The sequence below is a fragment of the Mobula hypostoma genome, chromosome 8 (assembly GCF_963921235.1).
Source record: "Mobula hypostoma chromosome 8, sMobHyp1.1, whole genome shotgun sequence".
NCBI classification, from domain to species: Eukaryota; Metazoa; Chordata; class Chondrichthyes; order Myliobatiformes; family Myliobatidae; genus Mobula; species Mobula hypostoma.
In genome coordinates this window covers 137,267,951-137,292,214 of record NC_086104.1, presented here as the reverse complement: position 1 = coordinate 137,292,214, position 24,264 = coordinate 137,267,951, and the positions used below count along the sequence as shown (strand labels likewise).

The 24,264-nt window shown below is 45.4% G+C and overlaps 1 protein-coding gene across 1 annotated transcript; it reads right to left on the bottom strand.

Annotated features, from left to right (window-relative positions):
* Positions 1–1,365: 1,365 nt before the first annotated feature.
* Positions 1,366–22,786, bottom strand: LOC134350983 (prenylcysteine oxidase 1-like). Its single transcript, XM_063056927.1, has 6 exons — positions 22,554–22,786; positions 13,445–13,651; positions 10,054–10,228; positions 7,093–7,304; positions 3,724–3,876; positions 1,366–2,434 (listed from the first exon to the last, which is right to left on the bottom strand). Exons 1-6 carry the CDS (start codon positions 22,654–22,656, stop codon positions 1,797–1,799), a joined length of 1,488 nt encoding a protein of 495 aa, XP_062912997.1. The 5' UTR covers positions 22,657–22,786; the 3' UTR covers positions 1,366–1,796.
* Between the last annotated feature and the right edge of the window lie 1,478 nt (positions 22,787–24,264).

Here is a 24,264-nt window from a genome sequence, read left to right as displayed (position 1 = left end):
TTAGGCCATTTGGCCCATCGACCCATTTCACTGTATGTTTTGATGTTTTGTAACATATTTGGCAAATAAAACTAATCTTCTCTTTACTTGATAAGTCAAACAAAAACACAAACTTCCACATAGTCTCTTAACACTATAGTCCCCCTACAAGCTCTTCCTAAATTTCCTGCCCTGCTATCAGTCTCTTCAAGATCCTCCTTGACTGCCTCCCATGACTTCATTCCAATTCATTGTCAGCAGACCCCTCATTATATTCTTCACATGAAGCAACAAGATCAAACCACGGTTGTGGCCTGTGTGGGGAAAGAGGTTTTCTGTTGAATCTGGTACATTGCATGCAGGAGTGCCCACAAGTTGATGATACGCTGTTGCAAATTATCTTAATTTCCTCCATTAGCAAAACCCATGCACCCAGCTCTGAGTAGTAATGTGCTTTCCTCTGAACAAGTTGGACAGTAGGGTAGGCTAAAGTTGTGGAGAAGAAATAAGCACAGACATCTAAATACATTAACTTTAACAGAGTGAATATTTCTTCCAATATTTCAAAACTGTTCAAAATACCATGGAAAAGAGCAAAAAAATTAATGTGGACCAGCAGAGACACCATTACTGACATAATCACTTGGATCAATTACAGAATCAGAGTCATACAGCCCTTCAGCCCATCATATGCAAACTAACAAGCACCCATCCAAATTAATCCTATTTGCCAGTACTCGGCCTGTGACCTTCTAGGCCTTCATAATTCAGGTGTTTAACGAGGTACTTTTTAAAATGTTGTGAGAGTACCTGCCCGCACCACCAGATTCCAGATTGCAACCAACATCTGGCTGAAAGAGATTCTCCTTCAGATCACCTCTAACCATCTTATTCCTCGCTTTATACACATGTCCTCCGGCTATAAAAGTCTCTGTTATGGGGAGATACAGTATTTCTCATTATCCACGTTTTTGCTCTCCTAAGTTTGCCCATCTCCGTCAGGTGCCACTCCTACTCCAAGAACAACAAACCCAGTTCCACACTCAATATTACAGAGGAATCTAGAGGGTCAGGACTCCAGGGATGACACCAAGGATGACGGCAGAAGTTCTAAGCAGCAGGAAATTCTGGACAGGCCGAGTCTTTTTTGACGGAGGCTTACAGGAAAAATTTTTAGAGGCTCATGATTAAGAAGAATTGACGAGGAGAAAAATATTTCTTTCATGAGGGAAGTTCGAAACGAGACAGGAATTCAATAATCTACCCAGTAGGGATTTCTGGAGAAACTCTGTCTAGATAGTGTCCCACAGGTGAGTCTAGGACTAGAGAGCACAGCCTCAGAAAAAAAGGGCCGCTTTAGAAAAGACGAGGAATTTCTTTAGCCAGCTGGTAGTTAATCTGTGGAATTCAATGCCGTAGACACTTGTGGAGGCCAAGTCATTGGGTATACTTAAAGTGGAGATTGATAGGCTCTTGATTAGTAAAGGCATCAAGACTTATGGGACAAAAGCAGGGGGATGGAGTTGGGTGGGAAAATAAATCAGCTATGATCAAATGGCAGAATGGACTTGATGGTCTGTATTGCCTAACTCTGCTCTTATGTCTTGTGGTCTCCGCAGTGACTGAACAGCACTAATGAGGGCGAGAGGTTTGTTCGGAGTGCCAACACCTGCACAGGCCAAAGGGCAGTACAGACTTTTCCAGTGCTGTGACTTTCAATGTAATTCAGTGCAAATGTAAACCATTTCTTTAGATGAAAGTAAACATCCAGTACAGAAAATGCCTCAGAGCCAAGCAGCTTTCCCAGTCAGCTCTGGTCAGAGTTCGACCTTAACTTGTTGTGGCACGTTTTGGTCAACCTTGTCCAGCTGCCCGAACCAGCGGTGGTGGGCGAGGAGGGCACCATTCTTGGCAGCAATGGCCATCATCTCAAGGGTGCTGGCTGCCCACTCAATGGCATTGAGGTGGTAAAGCTGGTCGTGGAGGATGAAGGGCGGCACCCGATCGTCTGGGCTGTAGCGTGGGTGGGCAAGCCACTGGGCCTGGCGCACGGCAGCCCAGGATGGGAAGAGCTGCCTTAACCGCTTCTCGCCCAGGGGCTCGGGCGACAGCACCTTCCAGACCCGGGTAGGGGATGCCCCCCCTGCGATGGGTGTCGAGACACTGGCGCCCAGGATGAAGTTGCCCGAGTGTACGGTGGTGCCGATGGTGGTGGGACGGAAGGGCCCAGCCCCGTGGTAGCTGAAGAAAGAAGCGTTTAAATGGCCCTCCACCAGCGTGACAAACTTCTCTTGGTAGCGACCCCGAGCTACATCGATCGGCTGGGAGAAAGCCCGGAAATGGATTTCTGGATCGGAGCTGTGCAAGGGGACTGCAACAATGACGATATCGTATGCCCCATAGCTAGTGCTGGGGCCATCCACGTAGTTCACTTCATAAATAGTAACCTCATCACCTGAAATTTAAGGAGAAAACACTGAATCACAATAGAACACACTGTTTTGTCCACCGCCGTCCCTTTTCTCTTTTTCCATTCCCCACTCTGCTTACCTTCTCACTTCTTCTCCTCTCCTTCCTTGCTCTCATGTTCTGCCCATCACCTCCCTCTGGGTCCCCTCCTCCTCCCCTTTATTTCATGGTCCACTGTCACCTCCTATTTGATTCCTTCTTCTCTGGCCTTTTATCTCTTCCACCCATCACCTCCCAGACTCTCTCAGAATTTCTCAAATGATCTGCATTCGAAATTATTTGTTGAAGGAACCTAATGACCAACACAGAGGGCAACTTCCCTGGAATTCCTCTCAGCCAGTCGAGAGGGCAACTTAACATCTCTTTCACAATCCTGTATGACCACTAGTTCAGCATGCACTGAGCAAGGGTACAAAGTGATGACAGGATGAACTTTTTTTTATAAATTGGACACAAGGTAACATCGATATTTTGAAATGGATTCAGTGAAATGGAAAGGGAAATGGTTAGGCATTTATTTTTTAAATTTTATTTAGTGATACAGCATGGTAACAGGCCCTTCCAGCCCAATGAGAAGATGTCTTCTGATTTAGCAATTCTGCAGAAGGACAATAGACATGCCCTGGTCAACACCGCCTGTACCTGGGGTTTCAAATATTCCAAGTCCTGCATTGTGACCAACTCTCGGTGATATTGTTGCCCCATTTTCATGCTGACATTTGTTTGAATCTCCCAGGAACCGTGGCAGGGAGGGAGAGAAGGGTTGCCCTTCCAGCCCAATGAGCCCAATTAATCGACTACCAATTAATGACCGGTTAATCTACTACCCCACACAATATGTCTTTGGAATGTGGGAGGGAAGAGCAGCACGTGGAGAACATCCACATGGTCATGACGAATGTATAAACTCCTCACAGACAGTGATGGAATAGAAGCCAGGTCGCTAGTGCTACATTAGGGTTACGTTAACTGCTACGCTACCTTGCCTCCCCAAACAGGTTTGATAGAGGTTAATCTGTGGGGAAAGAAAGAAAGGAAGTGATAAAGTTGTTCTAATTGGATACTGCATGATCTCTGGGAGCTCAAATGCCTTGACAATTCTATGGTTGTATATCAAAAAGCACAAACCTGGATTTGAGGCGACAAGGAGTTTTGACAGCATAACGATAATCTATCCTCTGAATGGTAAATGCCCAAGAACGCCTTGCTCAGCTCCCAATTAACTTTCCTCAGCCGCACACGTCACTGACCAGCTGTTGGAACATGAGGACTCACCATTGCGACGAAGCCTCTTCTTGGCTTCGACGGAGGTGACCTTGCCTTTGATGAGGTTGACTTTTGCAGAGTAAAGCAGGCCTGAGCAGATGAGCTGGTTCCCGTCTTCCACAGACCACAGATCGGACTCTGTCTCTGACAGCGAGGTCATGCCTGCAGGTGCGGCAAAGACAACGGCTTATAGCTCGGCACCCTTTATCATCTTTATACCTCCGATACACAGGCTGTGGGTTCAAGCCTCACTACGGAGATGTCAGCGTACATATTTAGCCTAATATTGTGGGTACAGTACGGAGTTCATGGTGCACTGTCAGACAGGATGTTAAACCAAGGAAAAATTTTGAAGAAAACTGAAATAAAAACTAAAATGTTGGAAACATTTAGTAGGCCAAGTAGAGTCTATAAAAGGTCATCACCCTGAAGCATGAATTTTCTTTCTCTTTTCACATGCTGCCTGACAGGCTGAATATTTAAAGCATTCTATGCTTGTACAGCTAACTTTTACACATCGGGTGGTGGAGTGGAGATACATCTCTACAAAAGCGGGTGTAAGGCGCTCTTTCCCTCCGCCAGCCTGCAGCTCACCCTTGGGCAAGATGGTTAGATGCTGATCAGGGCCACGTGAAGCCCATAGGAACAGCTGGTGGACAGTCACATGAGCAGCTGGTGCATATCACAATTACTGGTTATGCGACCACCAACACCAGGCAGACGATCTCCACAGAGTATTGATAATGGCTGGGGTGACCTGTCCTGTAAAGACACTGACCAGAAAGCGGCAATGGCAAGTTACTTCGGCAGAAAAAGTTTCCAAGAACAATCATGGTCATCTAAAAGACCACGAACGCCTCAGCTCATACAACTCAGCACATAATGAACAAACAGCTAACCAAATCCCTGTCTGCTCTCTTCACTGGAAGAGAAAAAGTTCATAAGGATTCCACCGATGTTTGGGCCAATATTTTCCTCTCAGTCAAAGGTATTAATGAACAGGTTATCTGGTCATCACCAGTACCACACTGTGCGCAGACAGCCTGTCCATTTCCTCCAACACAACATTGTGGAATCAGGTATTGATTGCAATGTGCTTCAGGAAATCCCAAGGTGTGCAAGGTATCCTGTTTGATTAAACTTCCCTTTCCTTGTTGCTTAAAAGGGAGAGAAAGATTCTGTAATGCTGGTTAGTTATATGCTACCTAATATAGAGCTGTTTCTGCCTTTCCACAACTTATTCTATTTAATATTCAGGGAGATTATATTTTCAGACTTTCCTTATAAGATAGACAGGCTGTTTCAATGCATTGCTTCACCTGTTTATAGGGCTATCCTAATTCTTAACTAATTTTTCCTTTAATCTACTCTCCACCATCCCTTTTACACCCCCTAGTTCCTACCACCCATCTATGCACACACAAAATTAACAGTGGCCAATTAACATACAAATCTACACATCTTTGGGATATGACAGGAGCTCCTTGGTAAATGTGCACACAGACAGCCTGCAAACTGAGGGCTGAACCTGGGACACTGGATCTGTGCCATGCTCCACCATGCTACCTGTACAGGAAGAAAAGTTTTGTACTCCAAAAACAGCTTGCATCACTGACTGACACCCCACAGAGCTTTACTGTTAATTAGAAGTGTAACTTAGCAGGCAGTTTGGACTTAGTGGATCCCACAACTCAGTTTGAGTCGATAATCTACGTGTAATCTAGCTACTCCTGCAGTTAATATTGGCTAGGACATCGAAGAATGTAGGAAAAAAAAGCAGCACAGCATGGGTTCTTTGGCTCACAAAGTTTTACTGTCCCATATAAATCTACTCTATGACTTTACAATCAATCTTCCAATTAGCAAGAACTTCCCTGTTCTTCAAAGCAAGGTGGTTGGACGCACATGGATTGTTTTGTCCAGAGCTTCAGAGGTTGAGTGGGGAGAAACAGAGTTCATTTTTCAGGTGAGAGGTCCCTTAACATAATCTGTGAGGCCTTCAACCCAATACATAAACTCTGCTTCCCTTTCCACAGTTACTGTCCCAGTGCTTCTCCCACATCTTCTGGTTTTAATTCAGGATTGGTTGAGTGGGCTACAGATCACTCTGGCTCCAACCTTCACGCTACAGCAGCGGTCCCCAACCACCGGGCCATGCAAAGCAAAGCATATGCTACTGGGTCGCGAGGAAACGATACGAGTCAGCTGCACCTTTCCTCATTCCCTGACACGCACTGTTGAACTTGAACATAGGGTTGCCAACTGTCCTGTATTTGCTGGGACATCCCGTATGTTGGGCTAAATTGGTTTGTCCCATACGGGACCGCCCTTGTCCCGTATTTCCCCCGCTAAGGTAGAGCGTTCCTATGAAACCTTTTCTGCCGAAATGGCGTAAAGCGAAGAAGCAATTACCATTAATTTATATGGGAAAAATTTTTTGAGCGTTCCCAGACCCAAAAAATAACCTACCAAATCGTACCAAATAACACACAAAACTGAAAATAACACTAACATATAGTAAAAGCAGGAATACTATGATAAATACACAGCCTATATAAAGTAGAAATAATGTATGTACAGTGTAGTTTCACTGAACAGAATCGCCAAAAACGATCTGTGGAAAACAAAATCGGAACATACGTGCATGCGCACGTCACACATGCGTACACAGGTGCCCGCGCAAGGCTTCATGGTCATGGTAGTATTTCTCGGGGTAAACACGTGTTCCGTATTTGACTGCTACCTTTGTCCCTTATTTGGGAATGAGAAAGTTGGCAACCCTAAATGTAAGGTGAGTTTAACCCTATGTTGAACACCTCCCCCCACCCAGTCGGCCAGTCCACAAGAATATTGTCAATATTAAACCGGCCCGCGGTGCGAAAAAAGGCTGGGGACCCCTGTGCTACATTATAAGCAACAAGCTCTGATATGGCCGGGGATAGGTTGAGCTAAGGCTTTCACTGCACCGGCTCTGCATGAGGGCAGGGGCTTTTTGAGAAGATGTCTCCCCATTAACCATTTCCGCAGGATTGCTGCAGAAGGACAATAAATACGCCCTGGCCAAAACTACCTGTACCTGGGGTTTCAAATATTTCCAAGTCCCGCATTATGACCAACCCATGGTGATACGTTGCCCCATTTTCATGCTAACTTTGGATAGAATCCTCCAGTGGGAACTTCAGGAACTGTGGCAGGGAGGGAGAGTAAGGGTTGGGCAACCTTCTTAGTTAAATAGCCATGGTTAGGACAGCTGGCCAAGCAACAGCATCAACCTACAGGATGTGGTCAAATGGCAGCACATCAGTAACCTCTCATTTACAATATATCTCTACCTGTATCTCAGGAACAACATACAAACACCATGAAGTGCTTCTGTACCTATGAATGCATTGACATGGACACCCTCTCCATAGGTGAGCCTGATGATGGGGCCGACCATCTCGTCAATGAACCTCTGGCTGATGCCGGCCTCCTGCAAGGCTTCGTCAATGGAACGCTTGGTCAGCCGTACAAACTTGTCACCGCCGAGCACCTGCAGCATCTTCTCCATGGTCGAGAAGGAGTAGCCCATAGCCTGGTACTGATAGATTCTGCAGGCGACAAATACAGATGTTTCAGTCTCCAAGCGAGCATCAATTTTTAAGAGGACAGCAAAATCATGAGAGTTAAATCTCTCTTGCCGAAGCAGCAGCAACTTGATTTTGCTTCTTTCAGTTTACTTCCTTCATTTGTGGCTCTTAAATTTAGGCAGCACAGTAGCATAGTGGTTACAGTAATCGTTTTACAACACCAGCAGTCACTGATCAGGGACCAATTCCCACTCTGTCTTTAAGAGGTTTGAACATCCTCCCTGTGTCCGTGTGGGTTTCTTCCAGGTGACTGGATTCTTTCCACATTTCAGAGACATACAGTTAGGGTGAGTTGGGGGGGGGGGCATGCTATGCTGATGCCTGAAGCCCGGCCACAGCTGTGAGCCGCCCCCAGCACATCGCAAACAATGCATTTTGCCACATGAGGAATCCTGCAGGTGCTGGAAATTCAGGCAACACACATCAAAGTTGCTGGTGAACGCAGCAGGCCAGGCAGCATCTCTAGGAAGAGGTACAGTCGACGTTTTGGGCCGAGTCCTGACGAAGGGTCTCGGCCTGAAACGTCGACTGTACCTCTTCCTAGAGATGCTGCCTGGCCTGCTGCGTTCACCAGCAACTTTGATCCATTTTGCCATATGTTTCGATTGATGCGCATGTGACAAATAAAACTAATCTCTTTACCTCTTGATGTGATCCCCTCTAGTTTGGGTGAATATTTTAAGACCTTCATCTGATCAGGTGATCTATTACTGCTCCATCCCTCTCTGATCACTTTGTGCTCAGCTTCTTGCGTTCCTCCCATGAAGCCTGATGCAAATTTGAGGATTGAATGCTCACCTGATTAGACACGTGGCAGCTTTCTGGACAACAGTGTCACAAAACCGTACAGAGAGAAATAGGCCCTTCAGCCCAATTCATCCGTGCCAACCATGTAGTCAATCTCTAGTAATCCCATCTGTCCATACAAGGCCCGTATCACTCAACTCCTTTCCTGTCCAAACACCTTTTAAGTGCTGTAATTTTACCTGCTTACACCACATCTATATACTCACCACTCTCTGTGTAAAAAGCTTGACCCTCAGATCTCCTTTGAACTTCTCCCCTCTCAGTAAACTGAGGCCTCTTGTTTCAAACCTTCTTCACTTCGGAAAAGGACTATCCACCCTATTAGAGCGCACAATTTCAGCAACTCCTGATATTGATCCAGTTCCTGCTTATATTTCCTCTAGACCCAACTTTCTTTGGCCTATTATTACCCTTTTACATCATGGACCGTAATCACTAATCTCTCTCACTTTTCTGCCCTTCAAAGTTCAAAGTACATTTATTATCAAAGTATATATACTTGAGATTCATCTCCTAACAGGCAGCCACAAAACAAAGAATACTAAAAGAACCCATTAAAAAAAGACCTTCCAACAGCTGATGTGTGGAGAAATAAATCACGCATACAATGAACACAAGCAAATAGCGTTCTGAGACTAAGTGTACAGAGACTAAGACAACTTCGTCTAGCTCAGCATAGAGCCAAGCAGCAAGCTGAACCAGCCCATCTCTTGCCTTCACTCCCAACACAAATGAACATTTCAATCTGGCCCAGCGCCAGATATGCCCTTCCTTCTCAGGTCCTGCACTTGCTCCAAGACTGGACACAAACATTCCCCAGTTCTGATGAACGTCCTGAAGCACTAACTCCGTTTTTCTCTCTCCACAGACGCTGCCTGGTATGCTGAGTGTTTCCTTTCCACCTGCTGGATTTACCCAGATGGGGGTATAGTACTGCTCCTGGTGACCCCAGTGTAGGCTTCTGTCTGCCCTCCTGCTCCTTGAGCCATCTGTAGACTGGCTGGAACTGATCTTGGGAGGCAGCAATGACAACCAGTGTAGCTTCCGAGGAAGGACGTCCCTCTCAGAACTGGTAGTACCAGGCATGGAAATCCTGGCCTTTTATTCTTCTATGCAGTGCTGGGATCATGCTGTGTTCTTATTGCTGGGGTGCCTTTGCCACGTGGGCTGCCATGAATTAAGGTAGCAGACCAGAGCTCCTTCAGGGTGCTGAGGCGACGGCCAGAAGGTCTCAGTCACAACTCTACGGCGAAACCCCACTCATTACGAGAACATGCCTTGTCCCTCTCACACTCCTACTCCAAACAGCCAGGTTACAGTTTGTGTTTAAGACCACAATCTCTTGCACGGTAATCAACTATACATTGCCAAGCCAACCCTGCTCCAAGAGGCATGAGAATAGGAGGAGACTATTTGGTCCCCTGGGTCTTTATTGTAACAGACTTGGATCATGGCTGAATTGGATCCTCTGTTCTACAACTATCTTTGGCTCCGTGCAAATCTCTCCCAATGCCAGTTTTAAAGAGTACAGCTGATCCCCTGACGACAGATTCCAGCTCCCACACCCTCTGTGTGCATTGTGCTCTCTCAGTGACCAAGTGCCCAGTGTAGGGCTAGAACCTTTGGTCCATTCCCCCACCACATGTACCCAGACCATTTCTTTCTGTTCTGTTCTAATTCACATCTTTAATCGGTCCGCTCAAGGCCATTCTGTGCATCCAAGTTTCATAATTTAACCCTTTCAGCAGTCCCATTCTGACAGAGTTAAGAGCAGCCCTTCCAAATCCTGTAGACTGGGAGAAAGGGGAAGAGATCTAGCGTTGGCAAAGGAGCCAAAGCAGAAGTGGGTGAGGTAGCAGTTGTCGACACATAGCTCTGTGCTGTTGGTACTGATGACCCTTACCTCATGAAACTGTGCTGATAGTTTTCCAGCCACATCTTCACCCGCAGGAAGTCAAAGCCGTACCGCCAGAGCAGCTTGATGAAGTTAACGATGAACCACTCACTCTCTTCGAACACCAACTGCTCCCCATCGTACACCGCCAGCAGGTTGTTAGGATGCTTGCGCTCCTTAAGACCTTGTGTGTCAACAAACACAGGGAACATTAAGATTCTGGGATTGAAATGAATTCACTGTGCAGAAACAGGCCATTTGGCCCCCACGTTCCTGCTGTCCTATCTTCTTCCCTTCCCACCCCATCACCACAGCCTTCTATTCTATAACGTTGCCAAGCCTTGAGCGCCCGAGTTTCAGTGAGAGATTTGGCCGACTGGGGACTTCATTCCTCGAAGCACAGGAGGCTGAGGGGTGATCCTATAGAGGTGTACAAAACCACGAGGGGCACTGATAGGGTGAATGCACGAAGTCTTTCTCCCCAGGGAAAGGAAACCAAAAAAAAGGTCGTAAGTTTAAGGTGAGAAGGGAAAGATTTAAAAAGGGACTGGAGAGGCTTTTTCACCCAGAGAATGGCACACATTTAAATAAGCTGCCAAAGGAGTTAGTCAAAGCAGGTACAATATATTTAAAAGGCATTTGGGTAAATATATGGATAGGCAAGGTTTAAAAGGGTATGGGCAGAACATAGACAAATAGGTCTACATGGACACCTTTAATGAGATCGCCGAAAAGCCTATTTCCATGCTGCTTCTCTCTATAACTTTAAATTTACTCCTCTTTCCTTCCCGTTGTTTATCTAGCTTCCTTTGCTACTTAGGACCCTGATGAAGTATCCCGGCACAAAATGTCGACTGTTTATTCATCTCCAAGGATGTTGCCTGACCTGCTGAGTTCCTCTCACTGCAGAGGTTCCCAACCTACGGTCTATGGGCCCCTCGGTAAGGCTCCATGGCATTTTAAAAAAAACAGTTTGGGAACCCCTGCTAGCATTTTGTGTGTGCTTACAATATCCACGTTTGTTGGCATAATAAAGCGAGGTGAAGAGGTAAGGGGTATACAAAGTGAGTGAGGTGGTGTTTGGGCAGGAATTGTGAATGGGCAATTGTAAGTGGGGATGTGCAATTGTCCAGTTGGCAGAAAGGATGGTAGAAAGTTATTCTCTCGCTGCCATACTGTACTGTTCCCTAAAACTACTAAATTCTACTTTAACAAAAACAACAGGAATTCTGCAGATGCTGGAAATTCAAGCAACATACATCAAAGTTGCTGGTGAACGCAGCAGGCCAAGCAGCATCTATAGGAAGAGGTACAGTCGACGTTTCAGGCCGAGACCCCTTTAATCCATCTCTTGAAAAGCAGTCAGAATTGGAAGAATACCGAGTAGAAATGGAGGCAAATCACACAATTAACAGATCGGAGTCCAGGTTGGGATCTAGTGTCCGGGAAGATTTGAACATGTGAGGAAGAATTTTAAATTCAGACCAGGAGCCAGAGAGTTCAGTTTGTTGATAGTTTTGTGGGTTTGAGTGTGTGTTAACAGTTGGGATAAACACAGGAGATCTGGTTGCCTCATTTTTACCGAAGACAGAAGTTTGGAGTCTGGTGCAGAAGCTGCAAAATTAGGAACAAAGGATTCAACAGCAACTGGAGAGGCGATGTTCTGGAGGTAACAACATGCAGTCTTCATGGTGAAGAGTCATTAGTGTCAGAACATGGGGTAAAAAACGTGGTGCAGAAGGGAAGAGAGAGAAGAAGGGAGCAGTAGTGATAGGGGACTCAATAATGAGGGGAACAGACAGGAGATTCTGTGGACGTGAACAGGACACCCGGATGGTACGTTGCCTCCCAGGTGCCAGAGTCAGGGATGTCTCAGATTACGTCCACAACATTTCGGAGAGGGAGGGAGAGCAGCTAGATGTCCTGGTACATATTGGTACCAATGACATAGGAAGGAAAAGCAAAGAGGTCCTGAAAAGAGATTTTAGAGAGCTAGGTAGAAAGCTGAGAAGCTGGACCTCCAGAATAGTAATTTCTGGATTGCTGCCTGTGTCATGAGCCAGTGAGGGTAGAAACAGGATGATTTGGCAGATAAATGCGTGGCTGAGAAGCTGGTGCAGGGAACAAGGCTTCAGATTCTTGGACCATTGCGATCTCTTCTGGAGGAGGTATGACCTGTTCAAAAGTGACGAGTTGTACCTGAACCCGAGGGGGAACAATGTTCTCTTTCTTTTCTTTTTAAATCTTTTTATTGAGTAAGTATACAAAAAAGGTAAGCCATATAAACATTAATACAATGTTAAAGTACGGGAACAATGTTCTCGCGGACAGGTTTGTTAGAGCTGTTGGGGAGGGCTTAAACTAATTTGGCGGGGGGTGGGAACCGGAGTGATGGGACTTAGGATAGGGCGGATGGTAAAAAAATAAAGATAGCGTGCAGTCAAACACTCAGGAAGGGCAGGCAGATGATGGGACTTCACAGGGCTGCCAAGGTGTCTATAGTGAGGTTTGGGCATGATAAGCAAGTGGGCAATAATGTGGAAATGTGCAATTTCTCAGTTTGGAGAAAGAAAGAATGGTAGAAAGTTGCCTGTAAGCCGGTATAGACTCGAGAGGTCAACGCCTCCTACATCAAAATAAATACACGGAACTTGTTTTAACTCATTTGTTAAAGGCCAGGTTTGTTCTTCTTATGGCTAGGGAGAAAGCTAAAAGATGTTTGGAGAACCACTTTAAAAAGTGGAAATAATTTTCAGGGCTACAGGGAAAGAGCAGAGGTGTCAGGATTAATGGAAGATTTCCTTTAGTCTGACAAGACAAGGTTCGGCTGTCTTGTAATGTAAAGATCAAAGATAGCTGAACAGCACTGTGGCTGAAAAAAAAAATAGCGGCATTATAAGGGAAACACAAATCTGGACTCGAGGAGGAGGAGGTTCATCAGGATTTTGCCTGGATTGGAGGACTTTAGTTCTGGAGGGACATTAGATAAGACTTGCAATCCTTAGAGTGAAGGAGGCAATGGCATCACTTGATAGAAGTGTATAAGATTAATGGAGCCATAGAAGGGGCAGACAAAATTTTGTTTCTCATTGTAGAAAAGGAGGAGTTTTAAAGGAGATCTGAGGGATACGTTTTTACACAGAGAATGGTCGTTATCTGAAATGTGCTTCCATAGGAGATAATGGTAATAATAAGATATAATTATTGTTTAAGAGGCACCTACACAGATTATTAAATAGACAAGGCATAGAAGGGAAAGGAGTAAAGGCAGTCAGATAGATTTAGTGCAAAGATATCTGATGGCCAACAGACCTATTTCTGTGCTGCATGACTCTTGAAAGCTGTTGAGTTCAGAATTGTTTTATGGGTGAGAGTTCCAGCAGAAGTCACTGCAACTTACCCAGCAGCTGAACAAACTCCTTGATGTGCAGGCTGAGAGGGTGAATGGTTGCCCCTCCTATCTCGTGTTCCTGGCCACTGATAGAAGTCTTGGCCAACCGCCCTCCCACTGTCGCGCTCTCGTAAACATCGATCTGTACGCTCCGTCCAAAATACTGCCTTAGGAAGTGGGCAGCTGACGCTCCGCCGATCCCAGCCCCGATCACAGCTGAAGGAGGCAGGAAAGAAAAAGAAAACTTGAGAGTCTGGCCACTCAAGCAGAGAAATGTCTAATGGATTAAAGACCAGACTAGACCTGTTCGACAGGTGCACTTCAACAGCGTGAACAGGAGGATCTTAGATCACAGGAACAGACCAAACTAATCTACTTTACACAGCTAGTTCTGTGATAGAAATGGTACAGCTGTAAGGTTATCGAACAACTAGCCTTGCTACCTCACAGCTCCAGCGTTCTGGGTTCAACCCTGACCTCTGGTGCTGCGTGGAGTTTGCCCGTTCTCCCGGTAACTGCCTGCGTTTTTCCAGGGTGCTCCATTTTGTTCCCACATCCCAAAGACATGTTGGTCAGTAGGTCAATTGGCTGTCGTAAATTACCACCGGTGTAGGTGTGTGGCAGGAGAAAGAAGGGAGTGTTGGATATGAGAGAGAACATCAATTGTGGGAAAATGTGGAAGGGGGTTAATGGGATTGCATTAACTCAAGGGGCCAAATGACCTTCCATAGCATAAGGAAATATGAACCTTAAAATCTCGGAGAGGCTATTCAGTCCATTTTGTATATAATGTCTATACAAAATCTCTTCTGTTAATCTCACTTCCACACAGTCCTGAAAATTATTTCCCTTCTGCTATTTATTCATTTCCTCTTCAAGATCCTTCACAATTCCCCTTCTTTACTGTGGGGAGAAGAATTACAGGTTCCCTCTACCTCCTGTTTCCTTTCAGCCTGGAAAACTTTTCTTCTTTATTTTCTTTAGGAAGTTCCACTGACTCTGCCTCCACATCCCTTCTCCATTACAGTAACTTGCTGCATTAAAAATACTGATCCCCTCCGAATGCTGGCCTCGTTGCCAATGGAAATAGCGTCTCTCTGTTTACTCCACCAAAAAAAGATTATTTGGTGCTAGCAAAAAAATCCATTTCTGTTCACTGTATTCTACAACCGATATATTTTTTTCCCCAGAAATCACAGGATCTGGACTTTGTTTCCATAAGACAAAAGAGCAGAAGTAGGCCATTCGGCCCATCGAGTCTGCTCCACCATTTTATCATGAGCTGATCCATTTTATCCTATTTAGTCCCACTGCCCCGCCTTCTCACCATAACCTTTGATGCCCTGGCTACTCAGATACCTATCAATCTCTGCCTTAAATATGCCCAATGACTTGGCCTCCACTGCTGCCCGTGGCAACAAATTCCATAGATTCACCACCCTCTGACTAAAAAAATTTCTTCGCATTTCTGTTCTGAAAGGGCGCCCTTCAATCCTGAAGTCATGCCCTCTCGTACTAGACTCCCCCATCATGGGAAACAACTTTGCCACATCCACTCTGTCCATGCCTTTTAACATTTGAAATGTTTCTATGAGGTCTCCCCTCATTCTTCTAAACTCCAAGGAATACAGTCCAAGAGCGGACAAACGTTCCTCATATGTTAACCCTCTCATTCCCGGAATCATTCTTGTGAATCTTCTCTGTACCCTCTCCAACGTCAGCACATCCTTTCTTAAATAAGGAGACCCAAACTGCCCATAGTACTCCAAGTGAGGTCTCACCTGCGCCTTATAGAGCCTCAACATCACATCCCTGCTCCTATACTCTATTCCTCTAGAAATAAATGCCAACACTGCATTCGCCTTCTTCACTACTGACTCAACCTGGAGGTTAACTTTAAGGGAATCCTGTACGAGGACTCCCAAGTCCCGTTGCATCTCAGAACTTTGAATTCTTTCCCCATTTAAATAATAGTCTGCCTGTTTATTTTTTCTGCCAAAGTGCATAACCATACACTTTCCAACACTGTACTTCATTTTGCCACTTCTCTGCCCAGTCTTCCAATCTATCCAAGTCTCTCTGCAGACTCTCCGTTTCCTCAGCACTACCGGCTCCTCCACCTATCTTCGTATCGTCAGCAAACTTAGCCACAAAACTATCTATTCCATAATCCAAATCGTTGATGTACAATGTAAAAAGAAGCAGCCCCAACACTGATCCCTGTGGAACACCACTGGTAACCGGCAGCCAACCAGAATAGGATCCCTTTATTCCCACTCTCTGTTTCCTGCCAATCAGCCAACGCTCTATCCACGTATGTAACTTTCCTGTAATTCCATGGGCTCTTATCTTGTTAAGTAGCCTCATGTGTGGCACCTTGTCAAAGGCCTTATGAAAATCCAAATATACAACATCTACTGCATCTCCCTTGTCTAGCCTACTGGTAATTTCCTCAAAAAATTGTAATAGGTTTGTCAGGCAGGATTTTCCTTTAAGGAATCCATGCTGAGTTCTGCCTATCTTGTCATATGCCTCCAGGTACTCTGTAACCTCATCCTTGACAACCGACTCCAACAACTTCCCAACCACCGACGTCAAGCTAACAGGTCTATAATTTCCTTTTTGCTTCCTTGCCCCCTTCTTAAATAGCGGAGTGACATTTGCAATCTTCCAGTCTTCCGGAACCATGCCAGAATCTATCGACTTTTGAAAGATCATCGCTAATGCCTCTGCAATCTCCACAGCTACTTCCTTCAGAACACGAGGGTGCATTCCAGCTGGTCCAGGAGATTTATCGACCTTTAGCCTATTCAGCTTCCTGAGTACTTTCTCTGTCGTAATTGTGACTGCGCACACTTCTCTTCCCTGCCACCCTTGAGTGTCCGGTATCCTGCTGTCTTCCTCAGTGAAGACTGATGTAAAATACTTGTTCAGTTCCTCTGTCATCTCCTCATCTCCCATTACAATTTCTCAAGTATCATTTTCTATCAGTCCTATATCTACTCTCACCTGTCTTTTACTCTTTATATACTTGAAAAAGCTTTTAGCATCCTCTTTGATATTATTTGCTAGTTTCCTTTCATAGTTAATCTTTTCTCTCTTAATGACCTTCTTGGTTTCCTTTTGTAAGGTTTTAAAAACTTCCCAATCCTCTGTCTTCCCACTAATTTTTGCTTCCTTGTATGCCCTCTCCTTTGCTTCAACTTTGGCTTTGACTTCTCTTGTCAACCATGGTTGCATCCTTTTTCCACTCGAAAATTTCTTCTTTTTTGGAATATACCTGTCTTGCACATTCCTCATTTTTCGCATAAACTCCAGCCACTGCTGCTCTGCCGTCTTTCCCGCCAGTGTCTCTTTCCAGTCAACTTTGGCCAGTTCCTCTCTCATGCCACTGTAATTTCCTTTACTCCACTGAAACACCGACACATCAGATTTCGGCTTCTCTTTTTCTAATTTCACAGTGAACTCAATCATGTTATGATCACTGCCTCCTAAGGGTTCCTTCACCTCAATCTCTCCAATCACCTCCGGTTCATTACACAATACCCAATCCAGTACAGCCGATCCCCTAGTGGGCTCAATAACAAGCTGTTCTAAAAAGCCATCTCGCAGACATTCTACAAATTCTCTCTCTTGAGATCCAGTGCCGACCTGATTTTTCCAATCTACTCGCATGTTAAAATCCCCCACAATTATCATAACACTGCCCTTCTGACAAGCCTTTTCTATTTCCGGTTGTAATTTGTAGTTCACATCCCTGCAGCTGTTTGGAGGCCTATAAATAACTGCCATCAGGGTCCTTTTACCCCTGCTATTCCTTAGCTCAACCCATAAAGATTCTGCACCTTCCGATCCTATATCACCTCTTTCTAATGATTTAATATCATTTCTTACCAATAAAGCCACGTCTCCCCCTCTGCCTACCTTCCTATCCTTCCGATACACCGTGTATCCTTGGACGTTCAGCTCCCAGAGACATGCATCCTTTAGCCAGGTCTCAGTGATGGCCACAATATCATACCTGCCAATCTGTAGCTGTACAACAAGATCATCCACCTTATTCCTTATGCTGTGTGCATTTAAGTACAACACCTTAAGACCAGTATTTGGTACTTTTTGCTTTGATTTCACTGCAACTTTATTGTACTTCAACTCATCCCAATGGCTACACATTTGCCCCATCACCTGCCTGTCTTTCCTGACATCTTTACTGCTCACTTTCTTAGATTTATTTCTGTTTTCCCCTTCCTCCGCTCTATCATTCCGGTTCCCATCCCCCTGCCAAATTAGTTTAAACCCTCCCTAACAGCTCTATTAAACTTTCCCGCCAGGACATTGGTCCCCTTCGGGTTCAGGTGTAACCTGTCCTTTTTGAACAGGTCATACTTTCCCCAGAAGAGATCCCAATTATCCAAGAATCTGAAGCCCTGCCCCCTACACCAGTCTCTCAGCCAGGCATTCATCTGCCTGATCCGACGACTCTTGCCCTCGCTAGCACGTGGCACAGGTAGCAATCCCGAGATTACTACCCTGGAGGTCCTGCTTCTCAGCTTCCTTCCTAACTCCTGGAAATCTCTCTTCAGGACCTCCTCCTTTGTCCTATCTATGTCATTGGTACCAACATGTACCAAGACAAATGGCTGCTCACCCTCCCCCTTTAGAATAGTCAGGACCCGATCCGAGACATCCCGTACCCTGGCACCTGGGAGGCAACACACCATGCGGGTATCTCTGTCAGGCTCAGAATCTCCTGTCTGTTCCCCTGACTATGGGATTCCCCACGACTACCGCATTTCTCTTCTCCCTCCTTCTCTCCTGAACAACAGCGCCAGGTTCAGTGCCAGAGACCCGGTCACCGTGGGCGTCCCCCGTCAGGTCATCCCCCTCAACAGCATCCAGAACAAGATATTTGTTGCTGAGGGGGACAGCCACAGGGGTGCTCTCCACTATCCAGGCATTTCCCTTCCCTCTCTTGACAGTGACCCAATGTTCTGACTCCTGTAGCCTAGGGATGACTACCTTCCTGTAGCTCCTGTCTATCACCTCTTCACTTTCCCTGATAAGCACTAGGTCATCAAGCTGCAGCTCCAGATCCCTAACAGGGTCTCTGAGGAGCTGCATCTCGGTGCACCTGGCGCAGATGTGGCCATCAGGGAGGCTGGAAGTCTCCCAGGATTCCCACATCTGACAAAGCACTAACCCTGCAGGCATGCTATCTAATTCTACAGGAATGAAACAGGAAAAATAAGTCTACTCACCCACTTACCTCGCCAAACAGACAAACTTTTTAAACCGTTAGCTGTGAGAGCCCTGCTGTTCCCGTCTGTCCGGGCCGATTCGCGAAAGGGTGGGGGGGAGAGAGAGAAAAAAAGAGTTGGCGCTTCGCTCTAGCCTCTTCCCGTTTACCGCCTAAGCCCGTTGAAGCCAAAGCCCTACACTCTGCTACCGCTCACTCCGCTGCCCGCTCCGACAGCTGCCCACTGTATAGGGTGGTCTCCTTTTTAAACTCTCCGCGCGGTCCTGCTTCCTGACTGTCCCTAATTATTAAAGATAATAAAGAGCTCTTAAAGATAGCAGAATCAAAGGTTAGAGCTCTTAAAGATAGTGGAATCAAAGGTTATGGGGATAAGGCAGGAACTGGATACTGATAGTGGATGATCAGCCATGATCACAGTGAATGGTAGTGCTGGCTCGAAGGGCTGAATGGCCTACTCCTGCACCTTTTGTCTATTGTTGAACTGAGCCACTTATTATTTAACAGCTACTTACATTGCTGTGGGTCTGGTGTCACATACAAGCAAGATATTGTAGGGAAGGCAGATTTCTTCTTCAATAAGCCATTAGTGAACAACCTGGTTTTTCATAACAAATCATTGTCACTATTTCTGACCTGTTGGCAGAATCTTTTAACTAAATAAATTTCAATTCCCCATCAGCTGTTGTGGGATTTGAACTTGCACCTTTGCGTTATTAGTTCAGATGTTTGAATGTTAGTCCACTCTGCTATCCGACCATTCAATACCATGACATCACAGAAACTAAAATCTTGCCCTTTTGCAACTGACTTTAATTTTCACTAATACGAGAAAATCTGCAGATGCTGGAAATTCAAGCAACACACACAAAATGTTCCACCAGCATTTTGTGTGTGTTGTTTCAATTCTCACTCGAAATTTTGTGGAACAAGCAGTTTTATTTTGATGCAATGTAGCTTTGGATCATTGATGGCCTGCATGTTCCGTCAGCTGTACCAGCTCAGCTCCTTCTGCACATCCTTGCAAAGTCCATAATCAGCACAACAACTTATCTTTAATAACTTGAAAAACAAAATGAACGCAAGATACAGGAGTCAGCAATACGTGTCTACTTCGTTTTACTTTAGTGAGGTGTGCACACATGATGTGGTGGCATAATAACATATACCATTCACATACTTCTATAGTTATGTAAACAAAGAATGCTTAATCAAACTATGTATTTACAATATTACTGAAATATTATTGAAATATTAAATACACTACACCAATCCAAATGGCATGTTTTAACAGACCAATGCCATCCTTCTAGAAGCGAAAAGGTGCATCCAGCAAACAGGATTTCCATCTTACACTCCAGTGATCGTCACAGAGAATGAAACAGTCTTTGCTGTATTACCATACAACAGTCCCAATCTCAGTGCAGCCGGTGTCAAACATCGTGTTCTCAGTCTTCTTGCTGAACTTTGCTTGTTCCACTTGCTGTCTTTCTGCTCCATCTCTCCCGCTACTGGAGTGGAGCCCATTGACAGTTCAAGTGGGAAATGCTTCAGCCTAAACCTCCTCCACTCCAGGACTAAATCCAATCCTACTTTAGTCATCGAGCTGCAGTACAACACTTATCTATGGATTATCTAAGAAAGCCGAGCCTCAAGTCATTTCTGACTTGCTCACCGAAGCAAATGACCGGAGGGGCATTAGAATTAACATCCCAGCAACACAACACAATCCCTTATGATAAAGGCCTACAATGAGAACCAGTGGAAGGTGCATCTACCTATATTTTAGAACCACCTTGAGAAAAGTGGACATCGCCGATAAAATTTACTTTCACCTTGGCCATCTGAGAAAAATACCTCAGCCTTCCCACAAAGCTTAGGGTCTACTGCACAGCAGTGATCCAGGTGTTCCTGTACACTTCTGAGTCACGGGCTTCATGAAACAAATATACAAACCCACTGCAGACACCTCAAAGCACTGGACAGATATGGCCACCATCATCTTCACAAAGCCCACTTGTCATCGCCCTGGTCAACATCCCAGGCCTGAAGCCTAGGGCAGACACTGTCAGAAGTTACCAGGTGGACAGAGAACACCATTCAAGGGCGTTCTGTGTGTCCTCCTGTAAGTGTAACATCTCCATCGGCTTGTGGGAATCTTTGGCCACTCATGATGGAAAAGCAGGATCTGTCTCAGCACTGGGAGCAGAGTCCTTTTGTCTGGAGCACAAAGGATCCCAGTATAATAGTGGGCATAGTGCACTATTTCCCAACCAATCTCAGGGCATGTTCTTTTATTCTTCGGTTGTCCATCGAAATCCGATGACAATGTCCACTCCTATAACGGTGAGATCTTTGATGACTATACAGTCCTATCCTGGACCCACAAGCTCTGTTGCAGGTAGGACATGTATATGTGGTAGTGGTGGCAACCATGGCTGCATTTCTCCTGGCTCTCTTCTGCTGTCTTTTGGTTGTTCTTGTCATCTCCAGAATACGAACCCTGTCCCTACACAGCTGTCACCAAGTGGTACAGTCAGCAGCAACATCCTCCAGGTCCTCGGGTCTGATCTTGCACTTCTTTAAAGCATTCTTCATCTGATCCTTATCGCGCTTCTTCGGCCCTCCAGCTGAGCGTCGACCATGATGTAGCTGGCCGTATAACACTCTGCAGGGTAGCCGACATGGGGGCATCCCATGTTCTCTTATTACAGCCATTAGGGAGGGTACAGGAGCCTGAAGACACACAGACACTCTCAACATTTGATGGAATTGCTTCTAGTCCTCCACCATCAGATTTCTAAATGGATGATGAACCAACTCATGAAAACTACCTGACTGTTTAATTTAAAACTTTACATATCTTTATTGTAAAGTATAGTTTTAAAAAATATATTGCACTGTAATGCTGCCACATTTCACAACATACAGTATGTCAGTGATTTTAAACCTGATTCCGAGTAGAAATAAAAGGTTAGATTTTAAACTGCAACCCTCACCCACCCGGATTCCCCTTGGAGAAAGCCAGCACCACATCATTCATGAAGGGGCAAAGCCCCACCCTCACACCAAGGGCACATTCTCTCCCGCTGTTTGCCACCACAACCGCACTGAACGGTGGCTTCGGCCACAGTCAGCAAGCTCACAGCCCAGTTGGTTAGTCTCTGCCGTTTGCATCAAGCCAGAGTTGAACCTGGTTTAATAAACGGAAGGGAAGTCTGTTAGCAAAACCAGGTATACCAGAGAATGAGGCGCCACGCCGGCGACTAAACAAACGTGCGTACTGACAGGGAAAGTGGCCGTGGTTAGACAAAAATTATCGTGCCCAGCAACAATACTTCAGACAAAACTGCTGGGTTTCTAATGGTGGTGGTTTGTCCAAAATCCTTCCTCCTGGGGTCTTTTGTGGTAAAATTCCCCTGTATCTAATGTCTTTACATTTCTTTTCAACGATAATCCGGCTGCAGGGCAACTGCCGTATAGAGTTTTAACAAAACCATCTAGCTTTGACCTCTAGTAAAGAGGTCAGTGTTTGGTACAGTGATTACCATCGCGGTTCTGATTGCCCCTTCTCACTACTTCATCTGTGCCCTGTCTGCAATATGCGTCCTGTCAGAGACAATAAAATCTGAACAACTAAAGAATTTGTCCATCTCTCCACACGGGCCTCGACCAGCCGACAGATCCCAGCGCTATTTTTAGTTTCCAATGCAATTCCAGTGTAAATAGGAATGAGAGACAGAGAGAGATTCAACGTCCCAGTCTGCTCACGTCCTTGCGCTGTGATCAGTTCAAAGAGCAGATTGTGCTGGACAAATGGTTCGGCAGCGCGCTTTACCCATGCAGTAATTGATAGGCCTTTACCTATTTTCTCTGGAGGTGGTGTGTCTGAATTGGAGGTCTCTGTGACGGCTCTACCCAGCCAAACGACGAGAAAAAACAGATTCAGCCCTCCAAACTTCACCATTGTTAACTTCCGGTGTGTTGAATGGTACCAAGTCCAACCCACAGGGTGTCGCCCCTGCGGTTCTTAAAGCTGTAGGCCTCCTGGACAGAATGTCAACGAGAGACTGAACGAGCTAGGGGCGTTGACTGATCTCTTCCCGCAGGCGTCCCGAGTATTTCGGTCGAACTCTGTTCAAACGTTTGACAGACTGGAAACTTTTCCAGGGCAATGAGTCTATGAGCGCTAGGACCCCTCGTCGCAGTCGCTGCCGCGCCGTTTGTTAATTGTCTGGTACTTCCTGAAGGTCACTGAGCCTTGACTGAGTCGCCCTACCACACACGAACGCACATAACTTTAATGTTGTACCATGTTGCATTATTTCTTGTCAAACATCTGTCTACCAGTGGGATCAAATCACGCGACCGTTCGGTTGTGGGATCTTGCTGAGCGCCCGCTGCGTTCCCTGCATTGCAAAATCGAATACACTCATATCGCTTTACAAGTAGGAGAGCATTCAGCCCATCGAGCTCATGGCTGCTCTTAGAGCAATCTCTTCAAAACCATTACCCCACTTGTTTCCCTGCGACCTGTTCTCTCCCTTGTGCCCAGTTCTGCCAACATCCACTAAGGGCCAATTTAGAGCAGCTAATCAACCCGCCAATATGTTCAAAGTAGATTTATTATCGAAGTATGCTTACATTAAATAATCTTGAGATTTGTCTCCTTATAGGGTCCTACAAAGAACCATTAAAAAAAGACCATCAAATACCCAATGTGCAAACAAAAAAAAACATGTAAACAGCTCGCTAGCAATAGCATTCAGAATTGAAGTTCTGTGGGTTGTTTCATGGGTTGTGGCAGAGAAAATGGGAGCCAGTTGGGGATGATCACATGTAAATTCTACGCAGACTCGTGTCCCTATGTCTGTGAAACAGCAACACGGTCCCGTGAATCACCATGCCTCTCCAAAAAAATACACTATAAAGTAGTTTGGGATGTCCTGGAGCATTAAACAACAGTGAATATCGGTTCCCAGTGGTCCTCAGCCAAGCAACAAGAGGTTAGATAATCAAAACTTGAAGGGGATTGGAGCAGGATTAAGGAGAAAGAGTGAAGAGTGGACGCAGATGTGTCCTCAATTACCTGGCAGTCTCACTGGCTAGAATGGTGATATTCAATCAGTCAATTACAGATCATTCTGTAATAAAATGCTGGTTCACATTGTTTGGAAATTTATTCGGAGAGGGTTGAGAAAGTTTGGTAGACTCTCCCCCAGTCAATGAGCAGAATGGGAATGATAGAAATTAGTAAATTTCTTTATCATTGTCACAAGTATTGGAGTACATCAAAAAACTTTGTTTTGCGTCCCATAATGAATTGGTTGTTTAATCACATTGGTACATTGAAGTAGTGCAAAGGAATATAATAACAATGCAGAGTAAAATGTTATATTTACATAGAAAGCACAGTGTGGGAAGCCAGCAAGGTGCAAGTCCATAGTAAGATAGATTGTGGTGTCTGTTCTGGGAACTGTAAGGTATTGTATTGGGGGCTGTTATAACACCAGGATGGAAGCTAGCCTTGAGCCTTGTGCTATGTATTTTGAGGCTTTTGTATTTTCTGCCCAAT

What these genes read in the sequence shown, in the direction of transcription:
- LOC134350983 (XM_063056927.1), bottom strand. Translation starts at nt 22,656, where the DNA reads ATGGTGAAGTTTGGAGGGCTGAATCTGTTTTTTCTCGTCGTTTGGCTG. An exon ending in GGAGTTTGTTCAGCTGCTGG is followed by an intron (nt 10,229 to 13,444) that starts GTAAGTTGCAGT and finishes TTGACACACAAG; the next exon opens with GTCTTAAGGAGCGCAAGCAT. An exon ending in TATCAGCACAGTTTCATGAG is followed by an intron (nt 7,305 to 10,053) that starts GTAAGGGTCATC and finishes TGTCGCCTGCAG; the next exon opens with AATCTATCAGTACCAGGCTA.